The sequence below is a fragment of the Pleurodeles waltl genome, chromosome 1_2, assembly GCF_031143425.1.
Source record: "Pleurodeles waltl isolate 20211129_DDA chromosome 1_2, aPleWal1.hap1.20221129, whole genome shotgun sequence".
NCBI classification, from domain to species: domain Eukaryota; kingdom Metazoa; phylum Chordata; class Amphibia; order Caudata; family Salamandridae; genus Pleurodeles; species Pleurodeles waltl.
The window spans coordinates 508,677,687-508,695,532 of record NC_090437.1 but is presented as its reverse complement, the minus strand read 5'-3'; the positions used below and the strand labels follow the sequence as shown (position 1 = coordinate 508,695,532).

Here is a 17,846-nt window from a genome sequence, read left to right as displayed (position 1 = left end):
AATTTGGACAAACTCTAGTGCATGGCCATATTTTATTATTGTGAGGAAAAGCCTCTTTTGTCATGGTTAGTCCCCTGCTTTTTGACTGGTTTCTGGATGCAACGTGGACTGGAGTGCACTAGGATCCTGCTATGTCCCAAGTGCCTGTGTTCTTTCCCTAAAATTGCAAAGGTGTTGATACAATTGGCAAAACCTTTAGCCGCCACTACAAGTCCCTAGTAAAAACCCAGGACATGGGGTGCTATGGGTAGGCCCCTGAGGGCAGCAGCAGATTGTGCCACCCTCAAAGGCCATGCATCCAGATGCACTCAGCACTGCCACTGCAAGCTGAGTGTCCTGTTGCAGACCTAAAATGCAAACTCAACATGGCACACAGCCTGTGTGCCCTGTTCACTATACACCTCATGCAAAATAGATAAGTCACCCTCTCTGGTAGGCCTCTAACCCTAAGGCAGGGTGCACTACACTGTATGTGAGGGCAAAGCTGCATGAGCAATATGCCCCTACTATGTCCTTGCCAAAACTGGGACATAGTAAGTGAACAGAGCAGCCATTTTAAATGCATGTGCTGGACACTGGTCAGTACGAGTTTCACAGCTACATGATGACCACTCTGGGTTGTTTGGTATCAAACAACTCAGAATGATAAATCCAAACTGGTACCAGTATTGGATTTATTGCAAAATGTAGCCAGGGTCACCTTACAGGTGCCCCCTGCAAAAGCCAACTACCCTGGCATGATTGCTGGCCAGTCACAACCAGCCTGCCACCACACAAAATTCTGAGCCCCTGGGGTGAGAGATCCTGCTCTCTGGGACTCGCAACAAAGCCCGTGCTGGGTGGAGGTGTAAACACCCTCTCCCTCAGGAATGTGCACTGCCCTGCTAGACAGCTTCAAAGGGCTTACCACCCTTGAAACTAGACCCCCAGGTCTGGTGCTAGCACCAGATGGCCGCCCCAGTTGCAAAACCCCTCTATTGGCAGGAGCACTGGCTGGAAACCAGACAAAGGACAGGAGGAGCAGTCAGTCCTAGCTTGCACCACGCCCATGGTTTTGCAGGCGAGGTGAGCCCTCCGTTTCATTTTCCCCCATCTTGCATGGAATAAAAATGGCCAATCAGGTGTAGGGAAGAGACCTCTGCCCCCACAGGAAGTGGTCACTTAGTGGGTGTAGTCACCCTAAGGTAGATGACTCACTGGTCACTACTAGGTACCCCCTAAAAACGCCCACTAAATACAATATTTAGTGGGCTTACCTAGACCAACAAATTAGATTCTAAGGACACAAGAAGACCAGCCACACAGAAGACCCAAGGCACGAGAACTGAAGACCTTGGGTGCCAAACCCAGCCTGATGCAACCAGGACTCAACAATTGCTGCTGAGAGGTTGCTTGGACATCGAAATCCCCAGAGGAGCGACATTCTTCGAAAATCACCCAAGACCTCCCTCCAGAGTGAAGGCATCAATCTAAAGCAACAATAAACCAACAAACCAGTGAGGTCCACTTCACTGACCAAGGAACCGGATGCCTCAGTCGGACCAAAATCCACCTGACTGATCAGGAGGACAAACCTTCCTGTCAGTGTGCCAAGTTTGGTGGCACTGGGCCCTCCAGCGGCCAAATCACACCATTGCTAGAACGTTGACAAATACAAAACAAGAGTACTTTGTAAGCTTGAGGGTCTCTTCATTCTAAATGATGGCGTAGTCAATGAGGGCTTCGTTGACAGTGGCGGCAGCAATGATGAGTGTGCCGCCGCCGATGAAATAGTGGGATACTACAATGAGGTTGTGGTAGGCTGTGTTACGAGCGGATCAAATAGAGTCAAACAATGGGGTATTTTACTGTTTTAGATTTTATTCTCTGTTTAGTCACACACTATAACGGCAGTGTTAAGGGTCTGAGTCTTTGGGATTCCTGTGTTTCCTTAAGGTCTTTCTTTTCTCCTAGGTTTTCCTTGCTTCCCCCGTCGCCTTTGGTCTTATGGAGGACGGACGTCTCTCTCTCTCTCGGACCCCAGTCGAAAAGAAACAGAAAAAGAAGCGGTAAGTACTTCTGGGGTACTGGATGGGGTACGGTGCTCGTGAGGGTTTAAGGCAACATGCGGGTAAGTTCGTGAAGGGGTGATCGGGGTTGGGTTTTTAGGGTTGCGGGGTCCAAACTGTGCCTATTTCCCTTCTGGCCCCTTCCCTTGTCTCTTATTCACCCTCCCCGTCCCTCCTCCCACTTCCCTGGTGCCTTTCCCCGTAACCGACTTTCCCCGTGACCCTCCCGTCCCTAGGAGGGACTGTACCTTGTCAAGCCACGACCCTCCTGGGTCGTGGCGGCTCTCTCGTTTCTCCGGAGTTTCTTCCGTTTCTAGCTCTCGCGCTTCGGTATTTCCTCCCTCTCCGGTCGGGATTTCTTTTCCGCTCGTCTCCTCTCCACCACGCACTCCCGTCGCTCTCCACTCTTCTCTTTTCTGGTGCTCCGTCGCTCTCCTCTTTTCCGGGTCCGCCTCCTCCTTGAGTCCGCGAAACCGGAAGTCGTCGATGCTGTGACGACGTGGTGTCTCCCCGTTGCCAGGGGAACGCCGCGCCGTTTCCGTGAATTCAGCCGAAAGATGGCGGATACGAGGTGAGTGTGCCGGGTCCTCCGGGACCCGTCTACAGAGGTCATCTTTGTTTTTGTGGTTGATGGTTTTGTCGTAGATGGTGGAGGATTTGGCAGTGGAGGCTTCGACAACAAGGGTTTCAGGAATCTCAGTAAAAGGTGTGGATGTTCTTTGCTTAGCTATCGTCGGCGATGTAGATTTCTTTTTAGATGCTGATTTAGACAGCACTACTGTTGACAATGAGGAACCCGAAGGTTTCTGTTTTAGGCTTTTAGTGTCAGAGTCAGCCTCAGTAGAAAGTGAAGATTTTCCTTTTTGTGAGGAGATAAGTGAGGGCTCATGGTGCATCTTCTTGAAGGCGTTTTTGTGACCCTCTGAAGACTCTTGTGATCTCTTCCTCTTTTTATGTTAATCAGAAGAGGCATGAGAGCTCGTAGTACCCTCATCCTCAGATACGTCAGATTTAGTTTTAAGTCTCTGTAACAAAATTACCAATCTACCCTCTCTGACTTTTAGGGTTTTGGTTGAGAAGATCCTACAAAATTTGCAGTCCTTGACAAACAATATATAAAGTCTTTATTGGGATCCCTCTGGTGAAGTCTCGTCTTACCACGAGATCCACACAATCTAAAGAGTCTTTTTTTTTTTTTTTAGAAAAAAGTGACTTGGTGATCCAGATATATTTGGCAAATCTCCGAAATTTGAAGAAAACAGAGCAGCACTTAGGGAGACTCCCTGTCACACTACGTGCGGTAGAAAATCTAAGGAACTCTCTGTGGAAGGTTCTACAGAGCTATGTTGTCTGATTGGTCATAGCTCAAATTTATTTTTGTTTTTTTTTTTACAAAAAGATATGGATAGGCTATTGGAGTGGCTATCCGTTGCATTTTAGCCTATGAGCGTATTAAATATTGCTTTTCCAGTGATACTGTGGGACTCCCACTTCGAAGGGGAAGATTTAAGCATGTGACTATGAAAGATCCAATACTGGATAAGTGTGAATGATACTGACAACAAAAAACAATGGCTACTCACTGTTCCCTTTATGAAGGTTGTATTACGAGTTGACTCAACATTTAAATTACACTCCAACAGAGCAACGACCGAAGGAGGCCAACCCAAGTCAGGTTTAATTTTTTTTTTTACCATGTTTTATTTTTGTCTATGTAAGACTTAAAAGTTAATGACAATTGAATAAGCAAGGGTAAAATAAATGCAGACGGATAGACCTAGAAATCTCTAAGTGGTAAACAAAACATTTTCTTCTATTGCAATGTGACTACCCACAGCAACATCTATGTTTCATAAATACCTTAAATTGCTTATTTTTATCCTCCAAAATAGCAATATGTTTGGCAATTTCATCATCTGTTTTTGAAGCAGGTTTGTTTTGCTTGGCCTGCAAGGCAGCAATTTCTTCCTCTAGAAGAACTAACTGTTCTGACAAATCTTTGTTTCTGTTCACCTCAGCTCGCAGCTCCTACAACAGAAAAAAAATATACCAGTGAACAGTCTTGTAGAATTATTCACCTCTTTGTAGAGGACAAGTTTGAACTGTTCCATGTCAGTTGTGTGAGCATCTGTTGCTATACAAGTGTGTGTATGGCACAAGTTAAAGTTGCTTTATGACCATTCTCAAAATAACAAGTTACTTACCATCGGTAATACTCTTTCTGATGGATACTACATCTAACTGCAGATTGCTCACCTTTAGAATATCCCCAGTTACCTGACTGGATCCTGAAGCTTTCACAGCAATGCTCCTGTGTGCTGCTAGGTGGCATTGTGTGACTCTGTGCTGACTCCCAAAGTACCAGACAGCAGCCGCATACAAACACCACCTGTGGGTGCCGACACCAGTTTCTTTCTGCGCCCTCGGACGTGGAGTACAACACAACTAGAAGTACCAGTGTGGAGATCTTTAATCGTGGGGCATTTTCAGATGTTAAAGAGATCACTCCACCAAATGGGGAGGCGAGAGAGCAGTGAGGAATCTGCGGTTAGAGAATTCACAGGAAAAAAAAGTTATCAAAGATAAGTAACTAGTACTTCTGATAGATACTTCTAACAGCTGATTCCTCACCTTTAGAACAGATAGCAAAGGAGTACCTCCCAAGGTGGAGAGTCTATGGAGTGGGCTCAGACCAAAAAGTCCTGCAGGACTGACCACTTCCCTCTGGACCTACCTGTCAAGACAGCAGTGCTTCTTGAATGTTTGCATCAAAGCCTATGTTGTGGGCTGACAGATGTTACAGACAGGTACTCGGCATTAAGCAGTGGTTCCAGCCTTGGCCCCGGTGGAATGAGTCTTCAGTACTCCCGGAGACTGCTTCTAGCAAATGCGTAGTAAATTTTAATGCAAAGGACTATCCACCTTGTCCTTTTGTTTACTCGCTTACTGTACTTTGTCCCAGAGAACTCCACAAAAGCTTATTATACACCCGATTGTCTTTGTTGTGATCGATGTAAAAGATTAAAACTCTTTTAGAGACCGAGCAATGGAGACTCTCCTCTTTCGAGGGGAGTAGAACACCGAGAACAAAGAACTGCCCACCATGAAAAGTCACATCTTTCAGCAAGAAGGTCACCTAGGCAATCAGCACCAGTTTGTCTGGAAAATGTTGGAGTAGAGGGTTTGCTCCAAAAAAACCTGGATCTCACGCACGCAACAAGTCGAAGTGATCACAATGAGGAAGGCAGTTTTTAGAGTCAGGAGATGCAACAGGAATGTGTGCATCGCCTCAAAGGGTATTTCACATAAGAAAAGTCAGGACCAAGTTAAGATCCCACTGTAGTATTCCAAACTATTTAGGAGGGATGTACATCACAAGTGACAGTTGGTCCTGTAAATACAAAAAGGCCAAAAACTGCTGCGGCTCCATCTCCAAGCATGGAGGTGTAGATTGTGCACGAATCAGGTATAGAACACAACCCTGCTGCAGCAACAGAAGATCCTCCTGAAATGGTAGCCTGACCAGAGGACAGACGCTCATAGAAGTTCTGGGTACCACATTCTTCTGACCCAATCTAGAGCCTCTAGGATGACTTGAACCCAGTCGATCCTGGTCATCTCCTAAACTGTGAGCAGAAGAGGTAGAGGCGGAAAGATGTATAGGAGTGCCATGCCCCATTCTAGACTGAATTAGACTCCTAGACAAAGTGGTCTTGGAAAGTCCAGCATGAAAAGGTTTTGACAATGCGTTCTCTACAGTGGCAAAAATATGCAACCTGGGCTCCCTCTCCTGTTGGAAGATGCACTTGGCCACCTTGGTACGCAGCAGCCATTTGTGATTTGCCAGTTATTGCTGGCATATCTCATCCACCCTGGCATTTAAAGATCATGCCAGGTGGTTCATGATCAGGGAGACATGTGGACAGCTACAGTCAACTCCTGTGCCATAGCCCGTCTTGGCACAGGATCCAGGACCCCGCTCAGTCCATTAGGCTGCAATACCATATGGCAATGGTATTATCCATCAGAACCTGCAACCCGCTAGATAAACGGCAGGAAGGCCTTCAATGACAGGCAGATGGATAGCTGCTCCAACAGATTTATGTGGAGCTGGGTTTCTACTGGAGACCAATTTCCTCTGAACTCCACCTCTCCTAGATGACCTTTCTAGCGAAGCAGGGACCCACACTCATCACAGTCAAATTTGTGTGGGAAAAGGGAGAGGGGTCTGCAGCTGACCAGGCTGTGGTTAAGCAGTCACCACTGTAGATCTTTTGCAGTCTCCTCCAAAACCTGGATGACATCCAACAAGTTTAGTTGGTGTTGAGCCCACGGACTAAAGAGCTCACTGCAGAACTCACAATTGTCTTCTGGCAAAATGGACAAGCAGGATGCATGAGGACAGCAGGCCAGGAAGTCTTAGGGCCATTCTTATTGATAACCAGGGACGAGGCTGAAACAAAGGGATCATAGCTCATATGTCCTGGATTCTTTGTGACAGATGAAAGTCCCTGGAACAGCAGTGTCCTGAACAGATCCTCTAAAAGGAAGTCTCAGCAAAGAAGTCAGATGTGGCTTTTAGTTGTTGAATGAGAATACACAAATGTCAGGCAGTGGTCTATGAATGTGTTATAATGGATGTTTGGTGGTTCTTACTTCATGCTGGCAACATATTAAATAAAATACCTTTTACGGTGGAACAAACTACTCGTCATTACAAATTTGGCGACGAGCTGCCCTCCAGCCAAGTGTGGAGTGAACCCAGACTCAGAGTGAGTGGCAGTGAGTAGGTGAGGCCGGACTACGTCGTTTCAGTGGAGGAGGCCAGGGTGTCTTCCGGTGCGTCAGCGTCAGACGAGCTGCTGGCTGTGCGGAACCATCTGGTCTGGTCCAGGAGCATCAGAGAACTTACAGAGCTATTTGGTGGGAGCAGAGACTGTTGGAGACGTCTCCCGTGTCTTGGGCCGGAGAGGAGTCGTCGTCACGTGACATGGCCCATTGTATCGTCTATCGCCATCTTAAGTGAGGCAGATTTCACATCATGCGACACGGCCCATCAGAAGCCCCGGCCACCATTTTGCGTGTATTGCGCACCTAAGGAGCTATAATTAAATAAAAGGAATTGCGTTACATTGTTTCAGCAGTCACTGAGGCATGACATTTAAACAGATGTGTGTTACCTGATCAACTGCGATACGCACACCTACTAGTAAATAATAGGAAATTGAAGGGAGCTCATTAGATCAAGGAGAAAGCAGTTTGGAGCACGGAGGTGAAATTTGGCATATGGACTAAGCTCTGCAGGTTCTTGGTTATTCACCATTTATAAGTAAAGTGTGACTTTGAATTCAGGTCCTTTTTGGTAACATGGAAGGCGTGAGTTGAAGTGTGCAAGGCATAAGTTTGCCTCCAATGTTTCTAGAACAGGCTGGAACACCAAAGATCGAAAGGGAAGAGTGGATTTTGAGAATTATTTGGAGGCCATAGATGGACAACAATTTAGGCCATCAATGAAAAGGGCATTGTTGATAAATGCGTTAGGGAGGGAAGGTCAACACATTTTAAATATTTACCAGTTGCAAGCGGCACAGATGGAGAGGGAATAGAGAATCTGTGTCTGGAAGCTAGGAAGAGATTGGAAACATTTTGGCAAAGAAGTCAATATTGTCATGCAGAGACAAGTTCTACACACAACCACAGAAAGAGGAGGAGTCAATTGACCAGTTTGTGACACATTTGAGAGAACTTGCATTAAAATGTGATTTTGGGTATATGACTGACCAGATGATTAGAGATCAGTTGAATGTTCAATGTTGCTGTGGACAGCTAGAAATCTGACTTTACAGGAGGCTATTGGAATAGCTAAAGTTATTGAGGCGGCAGATCTATGTTTGAAGGAGATGCAGAAATTGGAACAGAGACAGTTGTCTCACAATGAAGAAGTCAACACGGTTTCTAAGAAAGATTCACATGCTAAGTCAACGAAAGAGGAGAGTAACAAAAGTGCAGTAGCAACAAAAGGCAAAGAAATAATATCAAGTCAAATTTCAAAGGTTGTTACAGATCTGGGAGTTTAATGTGGCTGATTTTAGGGGGTGTTTTGCTCATGATAAGGACTGTAGAAGATGTGGTAGGAGGGGCTACTCGTAAGTGTGCGTAAAGACTTGTCACGTAGTAAAGTAGTGTATGTAGAGGACATGGAGTCAGTGCCAGACAGGGTGCTCTGCGTTGAGGTTAGAGACTGTTTGTAAATTATCAGGCCAAAGGCTATTTTTAAAATCAATGGGAAAGACATTGAGTTGATGGTAGATCCTGGCTCAATGTATTCTATTGTACTAGCCAGGGTCTTCAACAAGGTACGACCTGAAGTAATGTTACAAGTCAGTGATGTCAAATTGAAGTGTTATGAGGGAGCAAATATCACATAGTGGGTTTAATGTACGCATCACTTGAATTCAGAGGGAGGACCTCAGAAGGTAAAGTGTACGTATCAAATTATAGCCCAGCCATTTTAGGGTGAGTGCGGCAATATGATTTACGGATTATACTGGACCCCAGATAAGTTAAACAAGTTTTGGTGGTACAGGAATATAAGGATGTGGATAGCATATTACAAAAATTTGGGGGAGTATTTGAAAACTGCACTGGTATGTTATAGGGTTATGTGCACGAGATTAAAATGAAGAGTGGGAAGATACCTCTGAGTCATAGTGTGCGGAGGGTGTCAATAGCTGTAAGGAGTGAGGTGAGAGAGATGCTAAAGGAAATGCAAGGTATAATTTAGCCAGTGGAGGCCTCAGAGTGGTTTTCTCAGGTGGTTATAATGAAGAAGAGTGATGGGCGCTTAAGATTTTGTGTGGACCTCAGGTCTTTGACCCAGGCTATGAAATTGGACAGTTTTCTGTTACCTAATATTTTAGAGATGGTGTTGCAGTTGAAAGGGGCAAAGTATTTTTCCAGATTAGATCTCAAGTCTGCGCAGCACCAAATTAAGTTGCATAAAAGTTCAAAGAATTTAACTGCCTTTATCAACATAGAAGGTGTGTTTCAATTTACAAGGCTACCATTTGGGTTTTGTCATCAGTTTTCGAATGGCTGATTAACGTCTTGTTGGAAGGAGTTCCGTATGTAAGGTTTTTCCAGGATGACGTACTGATTTATGGAGCTACAAAGAAAGAGCTCAATAGTACTTGAGAGTGCTGGAAATTTTCAGAGAGGCAAGTTTGACTGAGTAAAGGGAAATGCCAATTTTTGGTGGAGGAAATAGAGTATTTAGGGTATACCATTTCAGGGCAAGGACTTAGTCCCAAGGAGAATTTGGTTAAGTCAATAAGGGAAGCTTCCACACCTGTGGGGAAAGATCAACTAGGTCCTTTATGGGATTAGTAGAATATCATTCAAAGCTTGTGAACGATTTTGCTGAAAAGACTGAGGCATTAAGGGAGTTATTGAGGAAGGGCAGAGAATTTCGGTGGGGAAGTGAACAAGAGCAAGTCTTTAGCGGCATTAAGAACTTTGTGAATGCATAGATTCTTACGCCTTTGGAGCCAAAATGCAGGACAGTAATTACAGTGAATGCAAGTGCACGTGGGCTAGGAGCAGTATTATCTCAGTACAGAAATAAGGTAGAGAAGCCAGTAGCGTTTGAATTGAGGTTCTTAAGTCAAACTGAACATAACTATACATTAATTGAAAAGGAAGCTTTGGGTGTGGAATATTTTCGCACTAATGTTTGGGGTGTATATTTTACATTGCACACCGTTCACAAGAAACTTTTATGTGTGTTGCGACCAGGTGGAACAAACAAGTTATCAGCGAGGTTAGTTAGATTAGCAACTCATCTTCAAGAATATTGTTGCGCGATAGAATACGTGGCAGGCTGGAAAAGTGTACAAGCTGACTGCATGTCTCGGTTACCTTTAGAAACTATGGGTAAACAACAGGCTAATGATGAAGTAGTTTCTGTTGTGGTGGAAGACGCATTGGAAGGGGATTTCACAGCTATTACACAAGAAGAATGGGAGACAGCTGTCAGTAAGGATGAAATATTTCAGGAAGTGAGGAAGAGCATTTGCAAAGTGTGGAAGCGTGAGTGAATGAAAGGTGAGGGCACGCCCTTTTGTGACACAGCAAGAAGAATTGACAATTGGGGAGGATGGAAACACGATCATGCATGGTGAGAGGTTAATACCACCTGATGGAGTGAAAACAAGATTAGTGATGTTGCCACATGAAGGCCATTTAGGGCAGACGGTTACTAAAAAAAGATTAAAGGAGAAGTTTTGGTGGCCTGGTATGGATCAATGAGTGAACAAATGGGTAGAAGAGTAACATGTGTAAGGAGAGTGAGAAGAGATTGAGAGCAACTAATGAGGGCATGAGGTGTATAAGTGAAGGAGGCCCGTGGAAGAAGCGATGTTTGGACATAATCGGGCCTATGCATTATGTGAACGAGAATGAGTGTTTTGCTGTGGTGATGGTTGATGTGAACTCAAGGTGGGTCACGGTGGAGTTTGTGAGGCATGTGACTACAGAATGCATAGTTGGAACACTCAAAAGGTGTTTAGAAGTGAAGGGAACCCGGGTCTTCTGGTGACGCACAATGGAACACAACTCACATCAGTGGAGATGAAAAATTTCTTAGGAGGAAATGGCATCAAACACGTGTGTATGTCATTGTATAACCCTCAGGGGAATGGAATAGTGGAGCGAGTGAATCGCATGGTGGAAGGGGCAATACAAATGGCAGTGCAGAACTATAAGGGGGTGTAGGAGGCTGGCCTGGCTTATAGTGGGTACTATATGGTACCAACACCTTGTGCCAGGTCCAGTTATCCCTTATTAGTAGATTAGAGGTGTTCTAGCAGCTTAGGCTGATAGAGGTAGCTATAGCAGAGCAGCTTAGGCTGAGCTAGGAGACATGCAAAGCTTCTACTATACCACTTATATCACTTAGTACTAGATCATAAGAAAACACAATACTCAAGAGTTACTAAAAATAAAAGGTACTTTATTTTACTGACAATATGCCAAAAGTATCTCAGAGGATATACTCCCCTAGGAGGTAAGTAATATACACAAAGTATACACACACAACCAAAATCAGGTAAGCAACAGTTAGAAAAGTAGTGCAAACAGTGAGGAATACAATAAAATGCAATAGGAGACAATAGGCCTGGGGCAACACAAACCATATACTCCAAAAGTAGAATGCAAACCACAGAAATGGACCCCAGGCTTAGGGTAGTGTGTAAAGGGTCGCTGGGAGTGTAAGAAAACACTAAGGGTGTCCACGATACCCCACCCGTAGACCCTGAAAAGTAGGAGTAAAGTTACCCTACTACCCCAGAAAGACAGTGAAGTCGAGATAGGGGATTCTGCAAAGACAACAACTGACTGAAAAGCACTGAAGATGGATTCCTGGACCTGAGGACCTGCAAGGGAAGGGGGCCAAGTCCAAAAGTCACACAAGTGTCCAGGGAGGGCAGGAGCCCACTAAACCCCGGATGAAGGTGCAGAAGTGCTGCCTCCGGGTGGAAGAAGCTGAAGATTCTGCAACAACAGAAGGTGTCAGGAACTTCTCCTTTGGTCAGAAGATGTCCCACGGTGTGCTGGAGGATGCAGAGTTGCTCCACGCAGAAAGACCGCAAACAAGCCTTGCTAGCTGCAAGAGCCTCTGTTGAGGAATTTGGGTGCTGCCAGGGCCCAGGAAGGACCAGGAGGTCACCCCTTGGAAGAGGAGACAGAGGGGGTGCTCAGCAACACGGACAGCCCATGCAGAAGCAGGCAGCACCCACAGAAGCACCTGAACAGGTGTTCAGAAGATCCGCGCACGACGGTCGACTCAGCACAACAAAAGAGGGTCCCACGAAGTCGGAGTCCAACTCAGCGAGTTGGGAAATGCAGGACAGAGTGCTGGGGACCTGGTCTAGGCTGTGCACGAAGGAAGTCTTGCAAAAGTGCACAGAAGCCTGAGTAGCTGCATTTCACGCAGTATACAAGATTACTGTCTGGCGTGGGGAGGCAAGGACTTACCTCCACCAACTTTGGACAAAAGGGCCACTAGACTGTCGGGGACACTTGGATCCAGCTCCTGTGTTCCAGGGACCACGCTCGTCAGGATGAGAGGGGACCCAGTGGACCCGTGATGCAGAAGTTTGGTGCCTTTGTTGGCAGGGGGAAGATTCCATCGACTCACAGGAGATTTCTTCTTGGCTTCCAGTGCAGGGTGAAGACAGACAACACTAAGAGCATGCACCACCAGGAAACAGTCGAAAAAGCCGTCAGGATGAGGCGCTACAATGTTGCGCTGATGGTCTTCTTGCTACTTTGTTGCGGTTTTGCAGGCGTCCTGGAGCAGTCAGCGGTCAATCCTTGGCAGAAGTCAAAGAGGGAAGTGAAGAGGAACTCTGGTGAGCTCTTGCATTTGTTATCTGGTGAGATACCCACAGGAGAGACCCTTAATAGCCCTCAGAGAAGGATTGGCTACAAAGAAAGGTAAGCACCTATCAGGAGGGGTCTCTGACGTCACCTACTGGCACTGGCCACTCAGAGCTGTCCATTGTGCCCTCACACCTCTGCATCCAAGATGGCAGAGGTCTGGGACACACTGGAGGAGCTCTGGGCACCTCCCCTGGGAAGTGCTGCTCAGGAGAGTGGTCACTCCCCTTTCCTTTGTCCAGTTTCGCGCCAGAGCAGGGCTGGGGGGATCCCTGAACCGGTGTAAAATGGCTTATGCAAGGAGGACACCATCCTTGCCCTTCAAAGCATTTCCAGAGGCCAGGAGAGGCTACTCCTCTCAGACCCTTCACACCTATTTCCAAAGGGAGAGGTTGTAACACCCTCTCTCAGAGGAAATCCTTTGTTCTGCCTTCCTGGGACTGGGCTGCCCAGGCCCCAGGGGGGCAGAAACCTGTCTGAGGGTTGGCAGCAGCGGTAGCTGCAGAGAAAACCCCGGAAAGTTAGTTTGGCAGTACCCGGGCTCTATGCTGGAGACCCGGGGGATGCATGGGATTGTCCCCCCAATACCAGAATGGCATTGGGGTGACAATTCCATGATCCTAGACATGTTACATGACCATGTTCGGAGTTACCATGGTGATGCTACATATAGGTATTGACCTATATGTAGTGCACATGTGTAATGGTGTCTCCGCACTCACAAAGTCCGGGGAAATTGCTCTGAACAATGTGGGGGCACCTTGGCTAGTGCCAGGGTGCCCACACACTAAGTTACTTTGCACCTAACCTTCACTAAGTGAGGGTTAGACATATAGGTGACTTATAAGTTACTTAAGTGCAGTGTAAAATGGCTGTGAAATAACGTGGACGTTATTTCACTCAGGCTGCAGTGGCAGTCCTGTGTAAAAATTGTCTGAGCTCCCTATGGGTGGCAAAAGAAAAGCTGCAGCCCATAGGGATCTCCTGGAACCTCAATACCCTGGGTACCTAGGTACCATATACTAGGGAATTATAAGGTTGTTCCAGTGTGCCAATCAGAATTGGTAAAATTAGTCACTAGCCTGCAGTGACAATTTTAAAAGCAGAGGGAGCATAAACACTGAGGTTCTGGTTAGCAGAGCCTCAGTGATACAGTTAGGCACCACACAGGGAACACATATAGGCCACAAACGTATGAGCACTGGGGTCCTGGCTAGCAGGATCCCAGTGATACATCTCAAACATACTGACAACATGGAGGTGGTTCTTACATCATGCTGGCAAAGTATTAAATAAAATACCTTTTACGGTGGAACAAACGACTCATTACAGAATGCATGTGGTGGGCCCAACATAGGGGACTGGGAAGGCTGCAATGTAGGAAGGTAGCCTCTTTCTAGCCTTGTTACCCCCACTTTTGGCCTGTTTGTGAGTATATGTCAGGGTGTTTTCACTGTCTCACTGAGATCCTGCTAGCCAGGGCCCAGTGCTCATAGTGAAAACCCTATGTTGTCAGTGTGTTTGTTATGTGTCACTGGGATCCTGCTAGCCAGGACCCCAGTGCTCATACGTTTGTGGCCTATATGTTTTCCCAGTGTGGTGCCTAACTGTATCACTGAGGCTCTGCTAACCAGAACCTCAGTGTTTATGCTCTCTCTGCTTTTAAAATTGTCACTGCAGGCTAGTGACTATATTTACCAATTCTCATTGCCACACTGGTACACCCACATAATTCCCTCATATATGGTACTTGGGTACCCAGGGTATTGGGGTTCCAGGAGATCCCTATGGGCTGCAGCATTTCTTTTGCCACCCATGGGGAGCTCAGGCAATTCTTACACAGGCCTGCCACTGCAGCCTGAGTGAAATAACGTCCACGTTATTTCACAGCCATATTTCACTGCACATAAGTAACTTATAAGTCACCTATATGTCTAACCTTCAAATGCTGAAGGTTGGGTGCCAAGTTACTTAGTGTGTGGGCACCCTGGCACAGGATGTACATATGACTCGTGTATATTACATACCTTCTAACTGAGGGTACCCACTGAGATACTTTTGGCATATTGTCATAAAAATAAAGTACCTTTATTTTTAGTAACTCTGAGTATTGTGTTTTCTTATGATATTGTGCTATATAAGTGGTATAGTAGGAGCTTTGCATGTCTCCTAGTTCAACCTAAGCTGCTTTGCCATAGCTACCTTCTATCAGCCTAAGCTGCTAGAAACACCTCTATTCTACTAATAAGGGATAACTGGACCTGGCAGAGGGTTTAAGTACCACAAGGTACCCACTATAAGCCAGGCTAGCCTCCTACAGATGCCCACTCCATACTGAATTTAGTGGGTGATTTAGGGGGAACCTGGTAGTGTCTACTGGGACACAAACCTTTGGGTGGCTACACCCACTACAGTGACCACTTCCTGTGGGAAGAGTCACTACCCTAAACCTAACTGGCTATTTCTCTTCCATCCAAGATGGGGGAAAATGAAATAGAGGTCGACCTCGCAGGCAACACATTAGGGGTGGTGCATGCCATGTGAGGACACTCATCCTACCCTTTGTTAGGTTCCCACCTTTGCTCCCGCCAAAAGTGGGTGTTGGCATAGGGGGAGGCCAGCTACTGGTAGCAGCAGGCTTGAGGGTCAAGTTTCAAGGGCAGGACAGTGCACATTCCTGCGGGAGGGGTGTTAGCTCATTGTCTTACATACTGAAGAGGCAGGGTTCTCCCTCAAGATTTGAATATTGGATAGCTGGAGGTGGCAGCTGGATAGGACAAGTCAGCAACCATGGCAGGATTGTTAGCTTTTGCAGAGGGCACCTCTAAGGTGGCCCCTGTGTACATTAAGGAATGAATCCAAGACAGGCACCAGTTTGGATTTATCATTCTGAGTTGTTTGATACCAAACAACCCAAGGTTGAGAGTGGCCATTATGTAGCTGGGAAACTCATGTTGACCAGTGTCTAGCACATGTATTAAAATTGCTGCTCTGTTCACTCACCATGGCCCAGGTTTGGCAAGGACACAGTGAAGGCATACTGCTGAGCAGCTGTGCCCTCACATATAATATAGAGCACCCTGCCTTAGGGCTGTGAGGTCTGCCAGAAGGGTGTCTTACCCATAGTGAATGCAGTGTATGGTGTACAGGGCACACATGTAGTGTGCCATGTTGAGTTTGTGTTTTAGGTTTGCACCAGAATACTGAGCCTTCAATGGCAGTGGTGGGTGCATCTGGATGCATACCCCCGGAGGGTGGCATACTCAGTGCTGCTGCCCTCAGGGGCTTACCCCTAGCACCCAATGGCCTGGGTACATAGGTACCCACTTACTAGGGAATTATAGTGGTAGCTAAGGGTTTATCCAATAGTGCCAATACATCACAACAGATTTTAGGGAGAGAGCTCTGGCCCAGGGAACCTGGTTAGCAGGGGCCCTGGGCAATACAATTTCTAGGACATATCAACATCAGGCAAAACGTTGGGAGTTGGGGGGGGGGGGGGGGGGGGTGGTGGGGAGGCAGGGGGCAACCAGGAGAAAAAGAGGCCCTCTCTCACAACCCTGATACCAATGAAGGGGTTGAACCCTCTTTGAAGAGTAACGGCATTGGAATGGCATGAAAGATTTTCTTGGCTCTTTAGGTTTCTCTAAGCTAATGGGTTTTAGCAACTCCATCTCCATCTCCACCCTCACCCTCACCATTTCAGTATCGGTGTGAGTGCCAAAGAGTGGTACCGGAAAATAAAAAGGTAAATTGAAAATTCTCTGTTGTGATTCTGGCTTGAGAGGTAAGGTGAAGCCAAGAATGCTGTCACAGAGAGACACTGTGGTAGTATTTGTGTGCCGCCAGTAGAATGGAATCTGCTGCTGCGCTAATGACTTGACTGGAAACCATTAGGCCTTCAGTGAAAATTTTATTGAAGTCCTCTCTCTTGTCTTTAGGAAGGTACTCCATGAATTGTTGGAGTGTTTCCCAGAGGGCTTGGTCCTATCTGCCTAATAACGCAGTGGCGGTTGCATCCTTCACTGTGGTGGCTGTGTAGGAAGCTGGCCTGGTGTGTGGTGAACACCTACAGTGGTGGCACCTTAAACGGCACCTTAAACCAGGTACAGGCAATCCCTATTAGTGAATGGAGAGAAGTCTCTATGAAGCCGGGGGTCTCTAGAGGTAGATGTGGATGAGCAGTCAAGGGTTATCTAGGAGGAGTGCAAAGAACTTGCAATACCACAGTGTGAGAAATTAGCCTCCTTCTAGTATGGCTACCCCCACTTTTGGCCTGTGTCTGAGTGTGTGTCAGTTCGTTTTTGCTGTCTCACTTGGATCCTGTTAGCCAGGACCCCAGTGCTCATAGATAAAAACCTATGTCAGTGTGATTTGCCTGTCTCACTGGGATCCTGCTAGTCTAATGTGTGTTTCTCTGTAGTGCTTGACTGTCACTGAGGCGCCGCTAATCAGAATCTCAGTGCTTATGCTCTCTCTGCTTTTCAATTCACTGGGGTTCAGGAGATCCTTATGGGCTGCAACATTACTTTTGCCACCTATAAGGAGCTCAGACAAACCCTTTCACAGGACTGCCTCTGGAGCCTGCGTGAAATAACGCACACGTTATTTCAGAGCCATTTTTCACTGCACCTAAGTAACTTAAAAGTCACATATATGTCTAACCTTCACCTGCTGAAGGTTAGGTGCAATGTTACTAAGTGTGACAGCACCCTTGCACTAGCAAAGGTGCCCCCCATAGTTCAGGGCCATTTCCCAGGACTTTGTGAGTGCTGGGGCACCATTACACGTGTGCACTACATATAGGTCAATATATTTAAGCTTCACAATAGTAACTCCGAATATGGCCATGCAGGGTGTCTAAGATCATGGAATTGCCCATCCCCCCCCCCCCCCCCCCCATTATTTCCAATCTGGTATTGGGGAGCCAATGCCATGCATCCTGGGGGCTCCACTATGGACTCCCAGTACTGCCAAACCAGCTCTCTGAGGCTTGCACTGCAGCTACAGCTGCTGCCACCTCTCAGACAGGGTTCTGCCCTCCTAGGGTCTGAGCAGCTCAGTCCCAGGAAGGCAGAACAAAGCATTTCCTTTGGGAGCAGGGTGTGACACCCTCTCCCTTTGGAAATCGGTGTTACAGGCTGAGGAGGGGTAGCCTCCCCCAGCCTCTGGAAATGCTTTGAAGGGCACAGATGGTGCTCTCCTTGCATAAGCCAGTCTACACCGATTCAGGGACCCCCTGTCCCCTGCTCTGGTGCGAAACTGGACAAAGGATAGGGGAGTGACCATTCCCCTGTCCATCACCACCCTAGGGGTGGTGCCCAGAGATCCTCCAGTGTGTCCCAGACATCAGCCATC

At 46.7% G+C, this 17,846-nt stretch overlaps 1 protein-coding gene across 5 annotated transcripts in view; it reads right to left on the bottom strand.

The window, feature by feature from the left end:
• CENPE (centromere protein E) overlaps positions 1-17,846 on the bottom strand; it is a 1,295,748-nt gene that overhangs the window by 248,545 nt on the left and 1,029,357 nt on the right. For all 5 annotated transcript variants that reach the window (XM_069241483.1, XM_069241500.1, XM_069241509.1 and 2 more), the window contains one exon: positions 3,909-4,076. In XM_069241483.1, the coding sequence (XP_069097584.1) occupies positions 3,909-4,076 (168 nt within the window). The remainder of the gene's footprint in view (positions 1-3,908; positions 4,077-17,846) is intronic.